Raw genomic sequence first — 17,223 nt, 5'->3', positions numbered from 1 at the left:
TGTTGGCAAATCTTTTATTTGCTGGTGGTAAAATTAAGAGTTACCTATTTGTCACTGAGATAACACGCCAACCATTTTTAGTTAGGATTCTGGAGCCTGAAATTTGTCACTCTGAATGATAAGGAATATTGAATATTGAAATTATATTTAAGTATGTAGTGTTAGAAGGATTCATTGGGATAAAAACTAGTTAGGCACCTGAAATCAAAGTCTCAGTGAAAGATTTGTAAAATGCGCATGGATTCTGTGCTGGTAATTAAACCTTTGGCATGCCGGAACAAAACCTAAAATTGACAAAACTCAGTAGTGTGCCTTCCTAAGGAATAAGTCAAAATAAATTAAAAAAACCCCAACCAACCAAACAACAACAAAAAAAAAACTCAAGTGGAAAGCTGGAAGTTTTCGTAAGACATACTTGAACTTTGAAGGTGTTTTGGCATGCATTTCCAATTTTTGATACTGGAGGAAACTGTTTTCAGTATTATTGTTATTGAAGTAGATCTTGGGGTTGTTTTATATGTGGTTTTGATGTTGTTTTAACATTGGTTGAAGTTGTTCCCTGAGATCTCTTCAAAGGGAAGTGTTTTAGCTACACTTGTGCAATGTTATCTTAGAAAGCAAAGTGGATTTTCTTCTTGAAAGGTAAGGAACGTTTCCTAGAGTTACTGGACTAGAAAGTGCAATTGAAATAAATATAGTGAGTTTTAAACTAGCTGTCACCAGTAGGTTGTCTCTAATAAGCAATAGCCAAAAACTGTTGATATTTTAAAATTTCTGGATGGGGGCATTGGTTGTTGTAGAACAGTGGGATGGCTTAAAGGAAAAGAGGCAGTAAATCTGCTAGCCCTTAGCATCCTTTTGTGAGTATTTTTTTCAGCAGTGTCAGAGAAAGCAGTTCTGATGAGAATGCACAGAAACAAGCAGACTCAGTTACTGATTTGAATCCTGGTAACAACTTTCTTAATTTCTTGGTTTTAAGTTAAAGCCGAAGTTTATATTAAAACAAGCAAGCCAGGTGTTATCATCTGGTACAAATATTATTACTGAGAAAGTACATATGTCAAATGGCCTCCTTCTCTAAGATTCAAAAGCAGTAAGTTAAATAAGGGAAAAAACATACTGAGTTTACAAAGCTTTAGGAATACTTTACATGATGCTAATACATGCAATTGCAAAAATGTTTGTCCTCCCACCCCTTTCCAGTTAAAGCTCTCCTGAAAGGGAGACTAAAGCAAAAGTAAATTGAGCATAAGCAATCCTATAGTAATAGTAAGACCTTGTTAGCAATTACTGTAAATTGAGATACAGAAAATTTCTAAGTAAAATTAAAAGGAATGAAAAAGAAAACTGTGGCCAGTTGTTTGTGTGCAAGATAAGCACCACCAGAGTCGCAACCAAAGAAGCTTATTGATTTAAGTAAGAAAGGGTGAGGTCTATACAGATGATTTTAAAAGACTTATAGTAAGTTTTATGATAACAAAAATTATCTGAAAAAAATGGAATTAGGTCCTGGCTGAGGTTGGGAAACAATTAGAAATCAGAGTATCCTGTTGTAATTTCTGTCCTGTTTTGGGTGAAGGGGAATGGTAATAAAATTATTTCAGATTCAACACTAACTAGTGAGAATGCTTTAAATGTTACTGAATGTGTAGAATGGTGATACTACAGACTATTTAAAAAATCTTAAAACACGGGTATACAATAATATTTTTCACACTTAAATATTGGGAAAGCTCAAAAGGGCTGGATTTAATTATGTTGGGGGGGGGGAGATGTATAGTTGCTGATGAAGTCAATAGCTTCCCCCAAAACAATGTAGTAAGTGATTTGAATGGGAAGTTTACAGTACAGTGTTTATAGCTTAGATGAAGTTGATTGAAAAATGTGAGTTTAATGGAGTTCTAAGTGTTATAAATCCAGATATGAAATGTATGTTTGCTTCTCTTACTGTTTTGGGTGGGTGTCTCTTTAGAACGTTTCATTATCCCAGCAGGCAAAGCATCCCTGTCATCCAGCGCGAAATGACAGACAAACTCAGCTCTGTACGTGGCAAGAGGTTCTCTGTTCTGTTGGGAGCCTGAGTGCTGGGCTCTGTCTGAGAGGAGCTGCCTAAAGGAGGACAAAGCAGCTTCTCTTGGCTGAACAGCAGAATGATGAAAGTACCTGCCGAGGGAAGAGGAAGGAAGAAAGTATGGGTTGTGGCTTCTCAGCCAGCGGGAGGTTGAGCTTGCCAAGGAAAATGTCCTGTTATGCCCGGCTAAATAATCCCATGGGAGGTGCGCGTGTGGTTTAATCCTGCTTCCTAAACCTAGGCTAATAGTGAGGAATGCAAGATAGCTAGAGGTAAACTGAATGTGAAGGATCATATGTAGCCTTACGGCTGTGTAGCCTTGAGATGTTTTCCTGGGGAGGATGGTCCTGGATTTCTGGTTTCTGCTTTCTCTCCTATTTATGCATGTTTGCAGAGTTTTGAATGCAAAAGGCGTAAGGAGGAGATAGAGCAGGAAGCAAAATCCTGGGCGTTTGCTCTCATTCCGGGGCGGATGGGGGAGGCATTTTCTCACTGTGTTGTTTAGTCAAGAGCCCTCTTGGTTGCAGAAGCCATTACAAATGAAGTCTGTTCGAATGCTAGTCATTCGTTCTTCCATCAGCGAGACAGGAGAACTGTCACACTGGCCTCGTTGGCTGTAGGTGTCCTTGTTTCCACGCGTTGCTTGCTGATTGTAGCACGAGTGAGTAGTCTTTTGATGTTTAGGGAAAAGATGATGGTTGTTTGCTTCCTTTTTGGATGTCCTCTGGTACTACCTGGTCCTTGTATGGGGAAACTGAATGTTTTGACCTGCCTTAATCCCATGAATTTTGTGGAGGAGTCTACAGACCTTGCGGAGTTCTCCAAGGATGGAGATTCCTCAGCCTCCTCAGGCAGCCAGTCCGTAACTGCACTTGTTATGCAAGAATTTCTTCCTTATGCTTTCTTCAGGGAGAGCGGCTGAACACATTTATTATGGTTCACCCAGGTGAGCTGCGGGTTGCTTTCTCATACTTTATTTTTTCTTCACCAGGGAAGCTTTGGACAAAGTAACATTTAAGGGGGGAGCTGGTGCTGGAGTAGGCTTCATGGGGACGTTTGAGGCCGCTAGAGAGGGTCACGAGAGCGCTGCAACCTTTCCCGTGGTGTAAATTTACATTGGACAGGTTGTGACTTTTCGGCAAGGTCAGATCGTGTGGGATCTAGAGAAGATTCTGGACGCAAGTGGAGAAGGTCCCTTGTGCGTATTTCCTTGAGCACTTCTGAACCCCTTGTTCAAACAGTGCATTCGTGCTGTTGTACTTCATTTCATTATACACATCCTGGTTTTGTTATGGTGAAGGATGAAAGTACCCACAACTGTCCTGCATACCTAATACCCACTCTTTGAAATCAGAATGCATAGATCTTGTACATTTCTGGCTATATTGTTATATTTTTTTATAGTCACAGAGTAGTGTTTAGTTAAAGTTACTTTTGAAACTGGTTTCCTGTAGTGAAAGTTCTTCACTTGTGGCTTAAAATACGTAAAACTCAGTTGGCTTAGTAAGTGATTTTTTTCGTGATTCTGGTATATTTTTTGTATTTCTATATCTTTTTAATTTTAAGTTGGTGTAGCTGGAGAACAATCTTAATTATATTCAATGTAAAAACTTTTGCCATTCATTTGTGATGATCTTCAACTAGCTGAAAAATGGTCTTTCAAAATTTTTATCTGTCACTTTTCTATGGGTTTAATGGCCTTATTAGATGAATGGTGTTTCTATCTGAGTTACTGAGTGGAGAAATAAAGATAAATATCCACAGTTAACACCATATTAACATTTATTTATCTATCTCTAGTAAAATGGTTCTGGCTTAGGGCAGTGTGCAAGTCTTAGGAAAGTCCTTTTAAATACTGATTCCCTGAAGATATTAAGAGCAGAGAACAAAAAAACTAAGTTTTTATATTTTTTTTTCCAGTCTGTTAATGATAATTTTAGAATGGTCTGTAGGGAAGTTTTTAAAAACAGCTTGAGTTGGCAGTCTGTGCTTTTGTTTTCCCTACTCTCTTTAATACTTTTTCTGTGTGTTACAAAATTCTACAAACTGTATGTGAATAAAATGGTGAAGCAGCATGGATGCTGTATTTAGTTACAGATGAGATTTGCCAGTCTGTGAATGTTGACTCTAAGATTTATGCTTGTACTTCTCATTTTCTTATACAAACTATGACTATCAACTTAGTAAACTGGAGTATGGGGGAGGATCAGTTGGAAACACCTAGAAAGAATTTGTGACTTAATAAATGAAGAAAAAGCATGTACCCAATTCCAGACACTAGATACCATTCCAGAGTCTCAGCAGTGCTACTGTAAGTACAATTGTACTGTAAGTACAATTTCCTGTTTAGCTCTGATTACGAGTCATATTGCAGTTGAGTGGAGAGATGAAGAACCTTTAGAGAACCTTTAGAGTCAGTAGAATAATTAAAAAGAAAAAATCCAAGATGAAAACAAAGCTCAGTAAGGTCTATGGTGAGGCAGCGGTGGTGGTTGTTTTTTGTGTTATACGTTACATTCACACAAGGATAGTTTACTTGCTTTACCTAATCTAATAATCGGTTAGATTATCTAATTATATAAATGTGAAATTCTATGCCCTTAATATTCACATACACGTAAGACAGCCAGGGTAGGGGGACAGCACAATTACTTTTAAGGTGTTCTGAAGGTCTTGTGATGAAAGATTTTCAGTTTTCCTCTTTGGAAAGAACAGAACTCATGCTAAATAATTAGCAATGTCAAATTCACTTTGAGATGAAGTAGCTCTGCACTATGTGATAGCACTCTTGTCATTCTATTAGTAACGTTGGTATATTGATCTGTTGGGTTAGCTTTTGTTAAACTTAGCCTAGGATAGAACATGGACAGTTTTCACAGTTATGGCAAACTGTCCTCCACTGGAACAAACTTGCAACTCTCAGGATCTTAGTATTCAAAGAAAGCCTGAAAGGGAATTTTCTCTCTGAATCAGCGCTTTTTCCATTCCTGAAGTGAAATGCTGGAGAATTAGGAATATGTCTTTCATGAAATGTTGTTTAAACACAGTATGGTAAGTAACTAAGCACTTACTGATGACCCTAAGTTAATTGCTTAGAACAGGACTGGATACAGGAGTTGATGTGGTTATGAAAATACAGTTTGGTCACATTTTTAAACAATGAAAAGAAGAGAATCTATAGGTGTGGGGCTTTGTGTGTGGGGGTGGTGTGGTGGGATTCCTTGCTATAGAAAGAATATATTGGTCTAGTCAAGTTCAAATGGCTTTGTTTAAATAAAAAAGCGTCTTTACCATCGTGTAAGACTTCTTTCTATTTAATGCTTGCATGAATACTAGTTTGTTCAGACAATATTTCCCTGATGCAGGAATTTGCATAGTTTTAAAGTGTTGACTATGTTAATCCAAGAAATTTTAAAGAACCTGTTTTTCCATTTGCGTGTCACTGTTTGTATAAATCATTACTATTTGCAGTCTGTGGGGTATTATTTGTAGGAATTGTCTACACAATAAACTTAAATGTGTTACAGCTCATCTTAACTTTGGATAATATAAAATGAAATGTAAACATGGTTTAAGTAATTTATGTCTGTAACGTTCTAAATGGTTAAAACAGTCCATGGGGAAAAGTGTTGTAAAGGGTTCTTTGTACTATAATTGAAATGTTCTTTGAGCTTCTAGAAAACGTTAAAATTAAATACAATTATAACTTTTTGTAGGTTGGGCTCATGTGGTTTGTGCTCTGTACATTCCCGAGGTGCAGTTTGCAAATGTTTCTACAATGGAACCTATCGTGTTGCAGTCTGTTCCTCATGATCGTTATAATAAGGTATAATTGTGTCTTTTTATCTATATATAACACATTTATTTTAAAATTTGTGAGCTTTAATAATCTAAAACTACACTTCTTAAATGTAGTTTACATAAAACTCATGAATGTCTACTGTAAAGCTGTATGTTTTCTTCTATGACTGTGATAAATTCAAGAATTAAGAAAGCTGTATTATGCAATTAAGCTGCAAAGTTATTGGCGATGTCTCGTTATTCTTTTACAGAGTAGACTGTTTTGTTAATTAAAAATATCGTGATCTTTGAATAATGGTTTATTTTGAAAGCAAGGTGAAATATTTCCCATATGTAAAAATGTTATTACAGCTTATTTGAAATGTTGTTATTAATTATCACTAAGTCCTACTGGTTTAAGTATTGATAAGATGTTCATAAACATTTCTCTTAGGAAGAAAAGCAATGCTAATATGTTAAGGCAAAAGCTTGCAGACTTTTGCTCTTGTAAACAGTGTTCATTCTGACAAGATTATTTGCTTGTAGAAGAAATAGAAGAATTGCTCCTAAATAAGTGTCAGTGAGATCGAATGTTTTTTGAAGTGTGGCAAGACTTTATGTACAGGAAAAAAAAAGTAACTTATTAATGTTCTGTACTGATAGCTACATTTTTCTGCGTGTTCTTCCACTCATGCTACCTCTTCTTCACTAGATCGAACTACCTCCTCCTTCGTGTTTTTGTGTTATATCTTCCGTAGGCAGCAAACTGTCTGCATTTCTGATTAGTTTTATTACACATATTTCTTGTACTGTTCCTTTCACCACCAGTGTCTTTTTCTTTTATGGTGGCTTGCAGACACTGGAACAAAAGAAGAATAGACTTTATTACGGAAGAAAGAAAGAATTTCTAGTGTTCTTTCTACAGGGGAACCAGTCCTTCTCAAGTTGTTTCTGTAACCTCTCACTTTTGTTTCTTTTTTTCTCAGCTTACATCTTTTTTCTATTTTTTTTTGATACATTGGTCTTTTCCTCGTCTGCTTCACATTCTCATAATTGCTGTTTCATATGTTTTGCCCTTCGTATTTACCAGTATATGAGAAAAGCCAAGAGTCAAACTATGGGTCCTTCTATTGCTTTCTCATTACATACTACCTGAGTATCTGTATCAGCTTTCTGCATTGGCAAGAACATGCAACAATGAGATTAGATGCAGATCTAATAAATCTTTTGTGCTTAGACATAAAGCTGTACAGATTTGCTGTTGCAGATAATTTTTTTTCTGTGCTCAACTTTGAGCCAACAGCATATCTGTTTTCTCCTTTTCCCTATGCAGTAGTCATAGTGGTTTGTTTATTCGTAGCAGTTCTTTCTTAATGCACTTTAAAAATTTCATTGAATGCTTTGGATTTTATTATCTCCCATCTTTTCCATTGATACTAATTGATACTACATTAGATGACTAATTACTTATAACTTCAAAAAAATGTACCTTGTGTCGTTTAATATTACTTGTTCACAGCATCCATTGTTCTATCCTTCTTTAATTCCTTTTCTTCTTTTTAACTGAAGTTGCTTATTTCTTGAACTTTTTCTTCTAAATATATGATGGATAGTTTCCCCTCGATGAAATTCCAATTTGCATTTGACTGGTCTGTACTTAACCATATTATTTTTTTTTTGCTTGCTAGATAAATATTAATGGCACATAGATCATGTGGAGTTCCTGCTGTTGTCTAGCTTTTCATTTTCTGCTTTTTTGGCTGATGTTCTGAGTGGGCTGATAGTCTGATTAGACTCTGGAAAATAGGCCCAAAAGCTACTTCCATACAGGCCAATAGAGTATATTTTAAAACACGCTAAGGTAATACATCAGAAATTGCAAGGTTTGGGTCTGGACCCCTAGCCTACAAGTTGTTGTTTATTTTTTGTTCTTTTTCCAGATCACAGACTTTATGGATTTTATTTGGCCTTTTTGCGGAAATAGGGATCAGGGAGACAGTAATTGTGGATTTTAGGAGAATGAAATTACTAAAGTGCAGTCGATGCAGCATACCTGATGAAATCCATCAGACTTCATTGCCTAGTCTAGTTATACAGGACAGAATGTGAGAGGGAGTCACCGATGGGGCAAGCCCAACTTTTTGGGTAAATCTGTAGCCAGTGCTGAGTTTAGTCCTGCTGTGGCTATGCTGCCACCAGGTCCTGAGTAGTCTAGTTTTGAGCAGCACCACCAAAATCAATGCAACAATTCCTTTTCAGGTAGCCTGCAATAACATCACCCCCTTGCTATTCAGTATAAATTGTATTTATTTAAATGATAGATTTTTTTAGATCAACAACTTTGTAAAGCATTTAGCTCTGACTTTATCAACTTAACGAGTACTGTTTAGGAGGAAATGGGAAAGAAATTTTATTTATTTATTTTTCTTTTTAAAGTACATATGGCAAAAAGTCCTTAAGACTTAAGTTCTTAAGACATTTTGAACAAATGTTCATGTTTAATTAGGGGAAGAAAACCACACTAGAGGTGCTTGCCTTTTTAGAGAGGTGTAGTGCCAATTTCATTCTGCCAGTCAAGTTGGGTTGGAAAGAGATGATTTTAAAGAGAGATTTTATTTCCTGTGAAGTCCTAAGTAATTCTGTCTATGTGGTTGGGTAAGTGTGGGAAGCTAGCATATGGAATTGGGAGAAAACATGGAGCAATTCTCCTCATATGGGAGAATATATACTATGGTCTTTAAAATAAAGACAAACTTCTTTGGAGTTTTGCCAGGAGATAATACTTCACGTAGAATTCTCTGTGCAGTTCATTCTTAATTGAATACTGCAAAATAAGCAAGGTGACAAAGTACAAAAATCTTGAATACAAGTAGAAACACAGCTGACACCAAAGCATGAGGCTTATTAATATAAAAACATTTGGCCACTATTTCCATGATGTTTACTTGTTTCTGGGATAAAAACCTTCACGTTATAGAGTGAACCCCCGAGTGATCTGCTTAGTGAGTTAACTAACAGGGAAGTTCCTCTTACTCAGTTGCTTCCAAAAAGAAATGGACCAGTCGTTGCTCTCCTATTAAGTAGGTGCTTTTTAATTCTTGGATGCTTATGTATGGATAATCTCTTATTTTATGTGAGCTTTATTTGTCTCTTTTAGGTTCATTTGAAAGTAAGCGGTAGTGGAAGAGGCTCCTAAAAGCAGTAATTATATTCAGAGTTGATTAAAAAATAAGTGCATGTGGAGTTTCTTGATCCACCTAGTAGTAAAGGTAGCTGATAAACTTGTATGTCAGTATTTGCTGCAGCAATGAGAAATTTCTGGACAACTTCTACATTTGATCCTGTAAGCTGAGAATGCTTTAGGTAGCTGTTACAAACAGAGGAAAAAGTTTCTCAAATCACTTCTTGTTTTGCAAGGCTTTCCTTGCCTCATCTTCCCTTATGTCTTTTTTGCAGAGAAGGTTTAGGGTTTGAATCTTCAAAGGAAAAGTATCGGTAGGAAAGTAAAGGCAACTTTGTAAAATGTCTCTTTTGCTGTTAAAGAAACGAGGATATTTGTCACATTTTTCTAGTAAATTTTCTTGTGGAGTGCAAAGCTCTGTGTAATGCCTTATTTTGTACTGAGCTTGGGAAAAGTTTGAGTATTCTTTTTCCCTTAAAACTTCTGAAGAGTAGTGCTGGGATATAGAGACATTTTACACTTCTGAATTCAAGAGGCTTCAGGGAAGGTGCGGCAATTGCATGGCTTTGCAAGTGTGCGAAAATCTTCAGTTTTCTGCTTTGTGAAAGGAAGATAAAGCTTCTCAAGCTTCAGGAGCTGTTTGGGCATCCAAGAGAAGATAGAATTATGAGAGGCTGAGCTTTAGAGAGAGATTACAGTCTATGTTGGGACGGCAACCTGCATCTTTGGCCCTATTTCATGTATAGGATTAGGAAACAGGCTTTGTACTTCTGACTGTTAACAGGAAGCATGGAAGTTCATTGAGCTTCTTAAAATCTGTAGGCAGTCCATGACATTGTGTTTAAATTTGTTTGTAGTGCAGCTAGTCGGTCTTCATCATTTTTTTTTCAGTCATTTTACTGTAAATCAGTTTAAGGGGTGGGTCCTGAACCACACATCCTAAATGCAGTATATAATATTGAAAAACAGGGCCTGCATTCTTACTAAACAGAATGCTTATACCACTTCTTTTTCTGAGCTTCAATGAGGAAAAATTTTAAGGCGAAACTCAAGGGAAAAAATACAGAACAGTAACTGGAGCTTGAGTTTTATGGGTCTGTTGAACCCTCTGTTTATGGAGGGAGGGTACCTTACTTTGAAGTGACTTAGAAATAGTTACTTAGATGCAGTTGATAGATGATGACCTGTTTTGTTCGTAAAGTCTAAATGTGTCAGGTATGATTTGGAAAGCTAGAGAACAGTCAGTCTCAGCCCCTGCCAAATGACTGACTGACCTGTATGCACTACCATAACGTACAAAGGGGGCAAGGCAAAGAATCAAGTCCCCCTTTCTGAGCCTTCAAATGTTAGAATACAGGATTGTTGGGCTGTATTATCTGTAGGGTATAATGCTTCCTAAAAGCCTAGTGAAAACCATGGCAGAATGACTCATCTGTCCTAGAGGTTTGCATGATAACAAAACTGCTTTAACTGACGTTACGTGTTCTAGATAACTCTGTCCAAGTCTGTTCTGATTTCAGAATTTCACTCATTTTCACTTCTTTCTAAACGATACTTGTTTTGCATTATATCCTCTTCCATTTTTAATCTCAATGATCTGGTGTATTTTTCTTAAACTATATTTCCTACCACCCATTGTTGATGTTCTTTTTATTTATTATTCTACTTGTTTTCTTTGCCTCTCTGGAGGAGGTTGCGATGCGATCGCAAGAAGTCAGTTACAGTTTAAATGGTAGACAAAAGAGAAGCCAAATAAAATTTGTTTCTCCTTCACTAACCACCTAAGATCTTCCAGTGGGATTTCTACACAGGTAGCAATGTATTGGTAATGCTTGTCCCTTCTGTAAGGTTCTGTCATGTTTAGAAATAGACACTTGACTGTACTGATGCTGGAGGACATTTTCATTAAGAATCAACTGTTAAATAGTTAAGTTTTACTTGGGCCATAGTTTGCAACTGATGATAGAAATGTGATGTGATAAATCTCTCCAGATGGTACTTTGGTAATTAGAAGAGTAAAAAATGGGAAAAAATGTAGGATCCCAGTAAGACACACGCACACTGAGAGAAATTCTGTGAAAAGATTTTCAGGTAAAGGACAGGTTTTTTTTCATTTTTAGCTTGTTTTTAAGCTTGAAATGGGCTTGGTATATTAATTTAAACTTTGTTTAGAGAAGGTTCTTGCTTGATGAGTTTCTATGATGCTTATAATTAAGCAACATTTGAAGGTAACTGAACAGCATGTGCTATGAGGCTTCTGAAAACCGTTTACACCAAAGGCACACATAGAAAAGCTGCAAGCTTCAAATTTTGTTGGTAGCTTTGTGTAGAGGTATGCGTATGTACTGTGTGGTTCGTACTGCCATTAGGCACTCAGTCTAGTGAGATGTTTCTGAATGCCAACAATACAGGTAATGTTAAATGAATGTGAAAATGATTGCGACCTAAAAGGACATAAACTCAAACTTGAAAGCAAGAAAAATCCTGAAGCCTAATGCTATTAGCCTTTGGTTGTTTGACCATTTTGGCTGATTAGGTAGCAGCACAGAATTTAAATAAATTAGTATTTGTACTGTGTCGGTATTGATGAAGTGTTACAGGTAATTTCCTTTTGCAAACAGCTGTAATTAGAATTTTATAAAGAAGTTCTTATATAAAGTTAGCTGCAAAATTCAGCAGTTCTTACCCTAGAGTCTCCTTTGAGTAACACAGAACTTATTTGTATGCTTTTTATCACGTTAAGTATTTTCTCTTTGGTAGACCTGCTACATTTGTGATGAGCAAGGCAGAGAAAGTAAAGCAGCCTCTGGTGCTTGCATGACGTGTAATAAACATGGATGCCGACAAGCTTTTCATGTAACGTGGTAAGTATATTTTATTAACAACTCTGGAAGAGTTTTCTAGAAAGAATCAATTGTATACTATGTAATAAACTCTTTCTTTACTCAAAAACATTCTAAATAAGTACAGTAAAGTGGCTTGTGTTGAAATACCTATCTCTTAGAATTTACTAATGATATGACAGTGGTAGCATATACATCTATACATTGCTGTGAGCTGCAAAAGCTGCCTGATGATACACCCTTGTGTTGGATTAAGTACTCTGTGCTCTTGTGAATAAGGTTTAGTGTTTCTTGTTCTACAGTGTTTTTTTTTTTTCTGATGATGTTTTATAGGATACAGGAATGTGAAGACATTGTTTACGTGCTAGCTGATTTGATGTTTACTTTGGGTTAGGCAGTGGAAAGAATGTTGGAATATACGTAAAAATGCAGTAAAGTGACTGCTGCTGGTATAGATTTCCAAGTATTTTAGGGTAATTCACCTTACTAGCTTTATCTAAATGGTACACATCCATCCTGAACTATTCATTTAGGTTTCATCTATTTCTGCCATGTCGATCCGATTCATTCTGCTTCAAGATACTGTGGATGGCAAGCATTCAGGAGATGCTTGTCTCACTTTATGGGTTTCTAAAAGAGGGTGGATATTTAGATGAAACCGTGTGTAAAAGGAGGTGAAGGGAATTCTACCCCAAAATTTCCAGGGGTTATTTGTTCTTTCAAGTTCAGATGAAGCTATTTTATAACAGATAGCAGATTTACATAGGCTATCTGGGTACATTATCTATGGATTTACTCATCTGTTTTATGAGTGCCCCAGTATGCTTCATCATTCCTGTGTGCCTGCTCAATTGGGGAAATGGTATTTGCACACCTACTTCAGTGTGTTTTCTTCAGTGTAATCAAGTGATACTTTGAATGCCATGTGCAGATGAGTTCTGATTCCTTTGTAACTCTGCACATCCTCATTTGCAGTCAGGGCCTCTCTGTGGTTGTGTATTTGATGTGTTCCCCCCCCCCTTAGTACTTGAGTATCTGGCAGGATGTTGAGGTCTTACTTCATAACCATCTAATCTGTCATCGAATGTCATCACTGTCAAGTTTGGCTTTATGGTGAAAACAGAATTTGCTCCTGAGAACTTGTATATCATGTAGAGAGAGAGGTTACATACGGATGTGAAAAAAAAGTTTGCATCCAAGTGTTTGAAAGATTCCTTCTCATCTGTTGTCTTTTTTCCAAAATCATGTTTTCAGTGCGTGTAAAAAGAACATGAGAATTCTGTTCAGAATGAAAATAACATTCCTAATCTTGCCAATTCTTAGAATTTTATTTCGTTGTGAACAGGTATGTAACAAAATATCTAGCCAGAGAGTTGTAATCTCGTGGATATTGAGAGGCTTCTGTAATGTTTATAAAATGGAAGGAAAATGTGAAAACCACAGAAAGGAGAGGTCCAGGGCGAGGTGTGTCAGTTTTGTATTGACAAGACTCATGTCTGAAGAATGAGCTTGAGCCCATCTGTTTTTGTATGAGAAGGTTAGAATGACAAATCATAGCTTAAAGAGATCGTGTTAAATGTTTTCTGTAGCTGGCATCTGCTGTAGATGTGCATGTATTTAGTAGACAGTATTTCTGGCTTGCCCAAGAACGTAATGTGTTAATTATGGGGACGATGATTTTTAAAAGCAATGAAAATAAGCTTCTGTATACGTTGTTCTTTAGTTTAAATACTTCCTTGCATCATTTTGACTGTAACTTTGCATTATTATGCTAATTAAAGTGATGCAGAAAATGAAACTGAATATTTGTTTTTTCAATATCGAAGTTGGCTTTGATACAGAAAATAAATCAACATTACAAATGGTGCAAAGCAAATTTGATTTGAAAAATGTAGTAGAATGAAGTAATATTAACCCAGGGAAAGTGATATTATAAGTCATTTTCTTTTAAAAAAGAAATTAACCTGCCACAGTCTTTTAAACCAATAAAATAGGGTTTGATTTATTATGTCATTGAAGTTCTATTTAAAAAAAAAAAAAAAAGTAATTTTCCTGGCAGAGCAGAGAAGGATATATGCAACTTTAAAAAAAATTTTGGGATCCACAATATAGTTTTGTTTAAAAAACAAAAAACCAAACACAAACAAAAAACAACAACAAAACCCTGTTCTTTCTGTAGATAATTTTGACTTGAATTTGAGATAATAATCATTGTCAACTGCTTGTTGCTTGCTTTATTTACTTGTGGGAGTAGCTGCATAATAAATGTAAATTCAAGCTATTCATTTGTGTGAGTGGCTTATAGACTTAGGAAGAAGGTATCATGCCTAAATATAAACCACAGCTTTTTCACTGGACTGCAAAGGTGGGTGGGGTGCTGGCATGCTGGTACAAGTCACTTATGTTGAAATCTCTTCTGTTAAATGCAGATATAAGTATCCGTACATTATGAGCTGTGATGTTTTGGTACAAGTTGATGTTGTTTGATTTATTTTATTTTTAGTGCACAGTTTGCAGGACTTCTTTGTGAAGAAGAAGGCAATGGTGCAGATAACGTCCAATACTGTGGCTACTGTAAATACCATTTTAGTAAGCTGGTAAGTATTGGTTACATTCTGTAAATAAATGGTACTAATTTGTGTTTTTCACTCTGTATTGCTATTAACACTAGCAATAATGTTTTTATGCATCTCAGAAAGTAGAGTGGATTTTTCTAAAACAATGTTTTAATTGTAGTTATAGAAGTATTAGCTAAAAATGTTTTTTAAGTGGTTACTTATCTAAATATGTGTCTTTTCCCCTCTGCCAGAAGTAGCATGCACATCTAGTTTTTATGGTGTTTTCTAACATATACTAGTAGTAGATTTTTATACTTCAAAAGTATCTGATTTCATTAAATTCCCATAATGTTTTATTTTGCTATCTTTTTAGTTGGCTTCTAGGAACTTAGTCCATTTTGGAACAATCTAGAAAATATTTTTTTCATTGCTATCCTGTATATTGAAATATAAAGAAGGCCTCCACTTCTTTCTACTTCTGTCACTCTATTTTTACTGTTTTTCCTTTTTGTGCTGTCTCCACTGTGTAGCCAGTGGATATTCCCTAACTAGTAGTTCTCCAAAACACAACCTCAAGGAAGGGACCTGAGGTTTGATTTTTGTTTGTTTAAAAAAAAAAGAAAAAAAAACCAACACCACCATTGACATTTCTCAATTATTTCAGTAGTTTTTTGGATCAGATCTCTTGAGCTTTTCATTTCACTTCTTAACACCAGTTTAACCGTTCCAGATGTCTGTGTGTGTGTGGCTGTGAAGGACTTATTTATGAATATTGACTTACGAAAATTAAATATATAGACTAAATACATATGCAACTGTAAGTATGGTTAAATGTGTTGATTACTTGTGGAAAGAGTGGAATATTTGAGACTTTTGAACAAGTTGCAGTGAGGTAAAAACAGGGTCAGCTAGCTGTTTTAGATTTCTCAAAGATAAGCTTGGTGAGGTTAGCTCTGTGCTCTTGTGAATATTGATGAGTTTGCTTCATAATGAAGGTAATTCAGGGCTTTCTAGATCCTATCTAAGCTAAGACTTTTTTTTTAAAATCTTGAGCGAGGTATATGGAAAGAACCAAAAAGGTGTATTACTTAGCAGTGAAGGCAAACTCTTACACTATTTTGTTTGATCTGAATGTGCCAGGGCAGCTATGATTGAAAAACATACACGATTATTTAAAACGCAAGATTAATGATCAAGACACAGTTTAATATTTGACATGTGATTAGTTAACTTTCCATTATGAAACTGTAGTGGTAAGAACAGTAAAGACTGGCAAGATCATGTCAGCGTTCTAGTGTTTCTTGAGGGATATTGTAACTGTTGATGCCTGGCAAATACAGGTATTTATTATCTGTTACTGAAGATGGTGCATGGGGTTGTATCTATTGTACCACTGAAAACTTTGGAATAGCACTGACTTGAAATTCTTTATGCTACCTCAGTTACGATACAATAACTTACACATTTTAGGCACTGGCTAGCATGAAATATTTCTAGTCTCAGACTAAGCTCTCAAATGTTATGGAAATGCAGGCAATTATGTGTACTGCCCATAAATGCATACGTGACCATACACCTTGCATTTTTTGTAAACAATTTAAATGAAAATATTGCAGAGAGGTCACTTGATTAATAAATTGTGAAGCCATAAAACAACTCTGTCAGATTGCATTTTAGGCATGTGGCAGTGTTAGCACTGTGGCTTCATGCGATACTCATTTGAGCAGCAACTTTTCTATTTTCTTGTTATGAAAACTTGAAAATGTGTCTAGCACCTTTTGAACTTTTAGAAGGTGGTATATCTCATTTCTTTGTTGGAAGCATATTTTGCATGGAAGGTCTAAAAGTCAATATAAGGGTAGACTTGAGGATAGGATGTACAATGGGCAGTCCTGTTAATTGTACTCATGTTAGTTACTTGTCAGGTTTTCACTAACTGAGGTTTTTGTTTCTTCAAGTAGTAAGGCATTTTATCAGTTGAAATGCTTTATATTTTTTACTTATTCAAATGATTCCTTTTATATATCCATAAATATGTTTTCTCTTTTTAGAAAAAGAGCAAACGGGGATCTAATAGGTCATATGATCAAAGTTTAAGTGATTCTTCCTCTCACTCTCAGGATAAACATCATGAGAAGGAGAAAAAAGTAAGTGGATTTGTCGTTGCTAATTATGTGGCACATCTGCTTAATAATAGCACTTGCTGATAAACATTTAAATAACTTCTTTTGCTGAAAGGCATGAAGGAAATTTTGTTCCTGAAGCACTGAGTAACACAGATGACAAGGCAGTGGTGCTAGGGTCCAATGAGGAAACATCTTCAGGTGCATTTGTACATGTGCCTTCCTTTTCCTGTTTATTGTTTCAGCGTGCATCCCAAAACCAACATTTGTTGGGAAGGTTGTTTCCACACAGCTTCCTTCTGATTTAGTTTTTCCATTAGAAATATTTTTGTTTTAGTCTTTGTGACTAGGTGGGAAAGAAAAAAAGGGAGTAGACATTTTAGCAAATGTGTGGGTAATCAGGTGCATCTAATTCATTACGTTTTTATCTGTTGCACCTCTTTCCTTATCAAAGAAGGACCTCTTGTTCACACATCTTAGTAGTACTGGTGGTCAAGCCCACTGTCATGGCAGAATACTTTGTCAGTCACCTGGGAATCTTCTGGTGAGGGTGCAAAGACCATAACTAATTACTAACTTGCTAGCAGCAGATTCTTTCAAGAATTTAAATTCATATTTAAAAAATAATTTTAAATTTATGATGCATGCATCCTTTACAGCTAACTTA

The 17,223-nt window shown here is 35.9% G+C and overlaps 1 protein-coding gene across 5 annotated transcripts in view; it reads left to right on the top strand.

Moving 5' to 3' along the window:
* MLLT10 (MLLT10 histone lysine methyltransferase DOT1L cofactor) overlaps positions 1-17,223 on the top strand; it is a 129,681-nt gene that overhangs the window by 35,965 nt on the left and 76,493 nt on the right. For 4 of the 5 annotated variants that reach the window (XM_035545225.2, XM_050708653.1, XM_035545224.2 and 1 more), the window contains 4 exons: positions 5,788-5,897; positions 11,793-11,896; positions 14,379-14,472; positions 16,485-16,580. In XM_035545225.2, the coding sequence (XP_035401118.1) occupies positions 5,788-5,897; positions 11,793-11,896; positions 14,379-14,472; positions 16,485-16,580 (404 nt within the window). The remainder of the gene's footprint in view (positions 1-5,787; positions 5,898-11,792; positions 11,897-14,378; positions 14,473-16,484; positions 16,581-17,223) is intronic. The other variant, XM_035545227.2, reaches the window with a different exon arrangement.

Source organism: Cygnus atratus, chromosome 2, assembly GCF_013377495.2.
Source record: "Cygnus atratus isolate AKBS03 ecotype Queensland, Australia chromosome 2, CAtr_DNAZoo_HiC_assembly, whole genome shotgun sequence".
In the NCBI taxonomy this organism is placed as follows: domain Eukaryota; kingdom Metazoa; phylum Chordata; class Aves; order Anseriformes; family Anatidae; genus Cygnus; species Cygnus atratus.
Note: the sequence above shows the minus strand (reverse complement) of the source record. Positions and strands in the feature narration are given on the sequence as shown.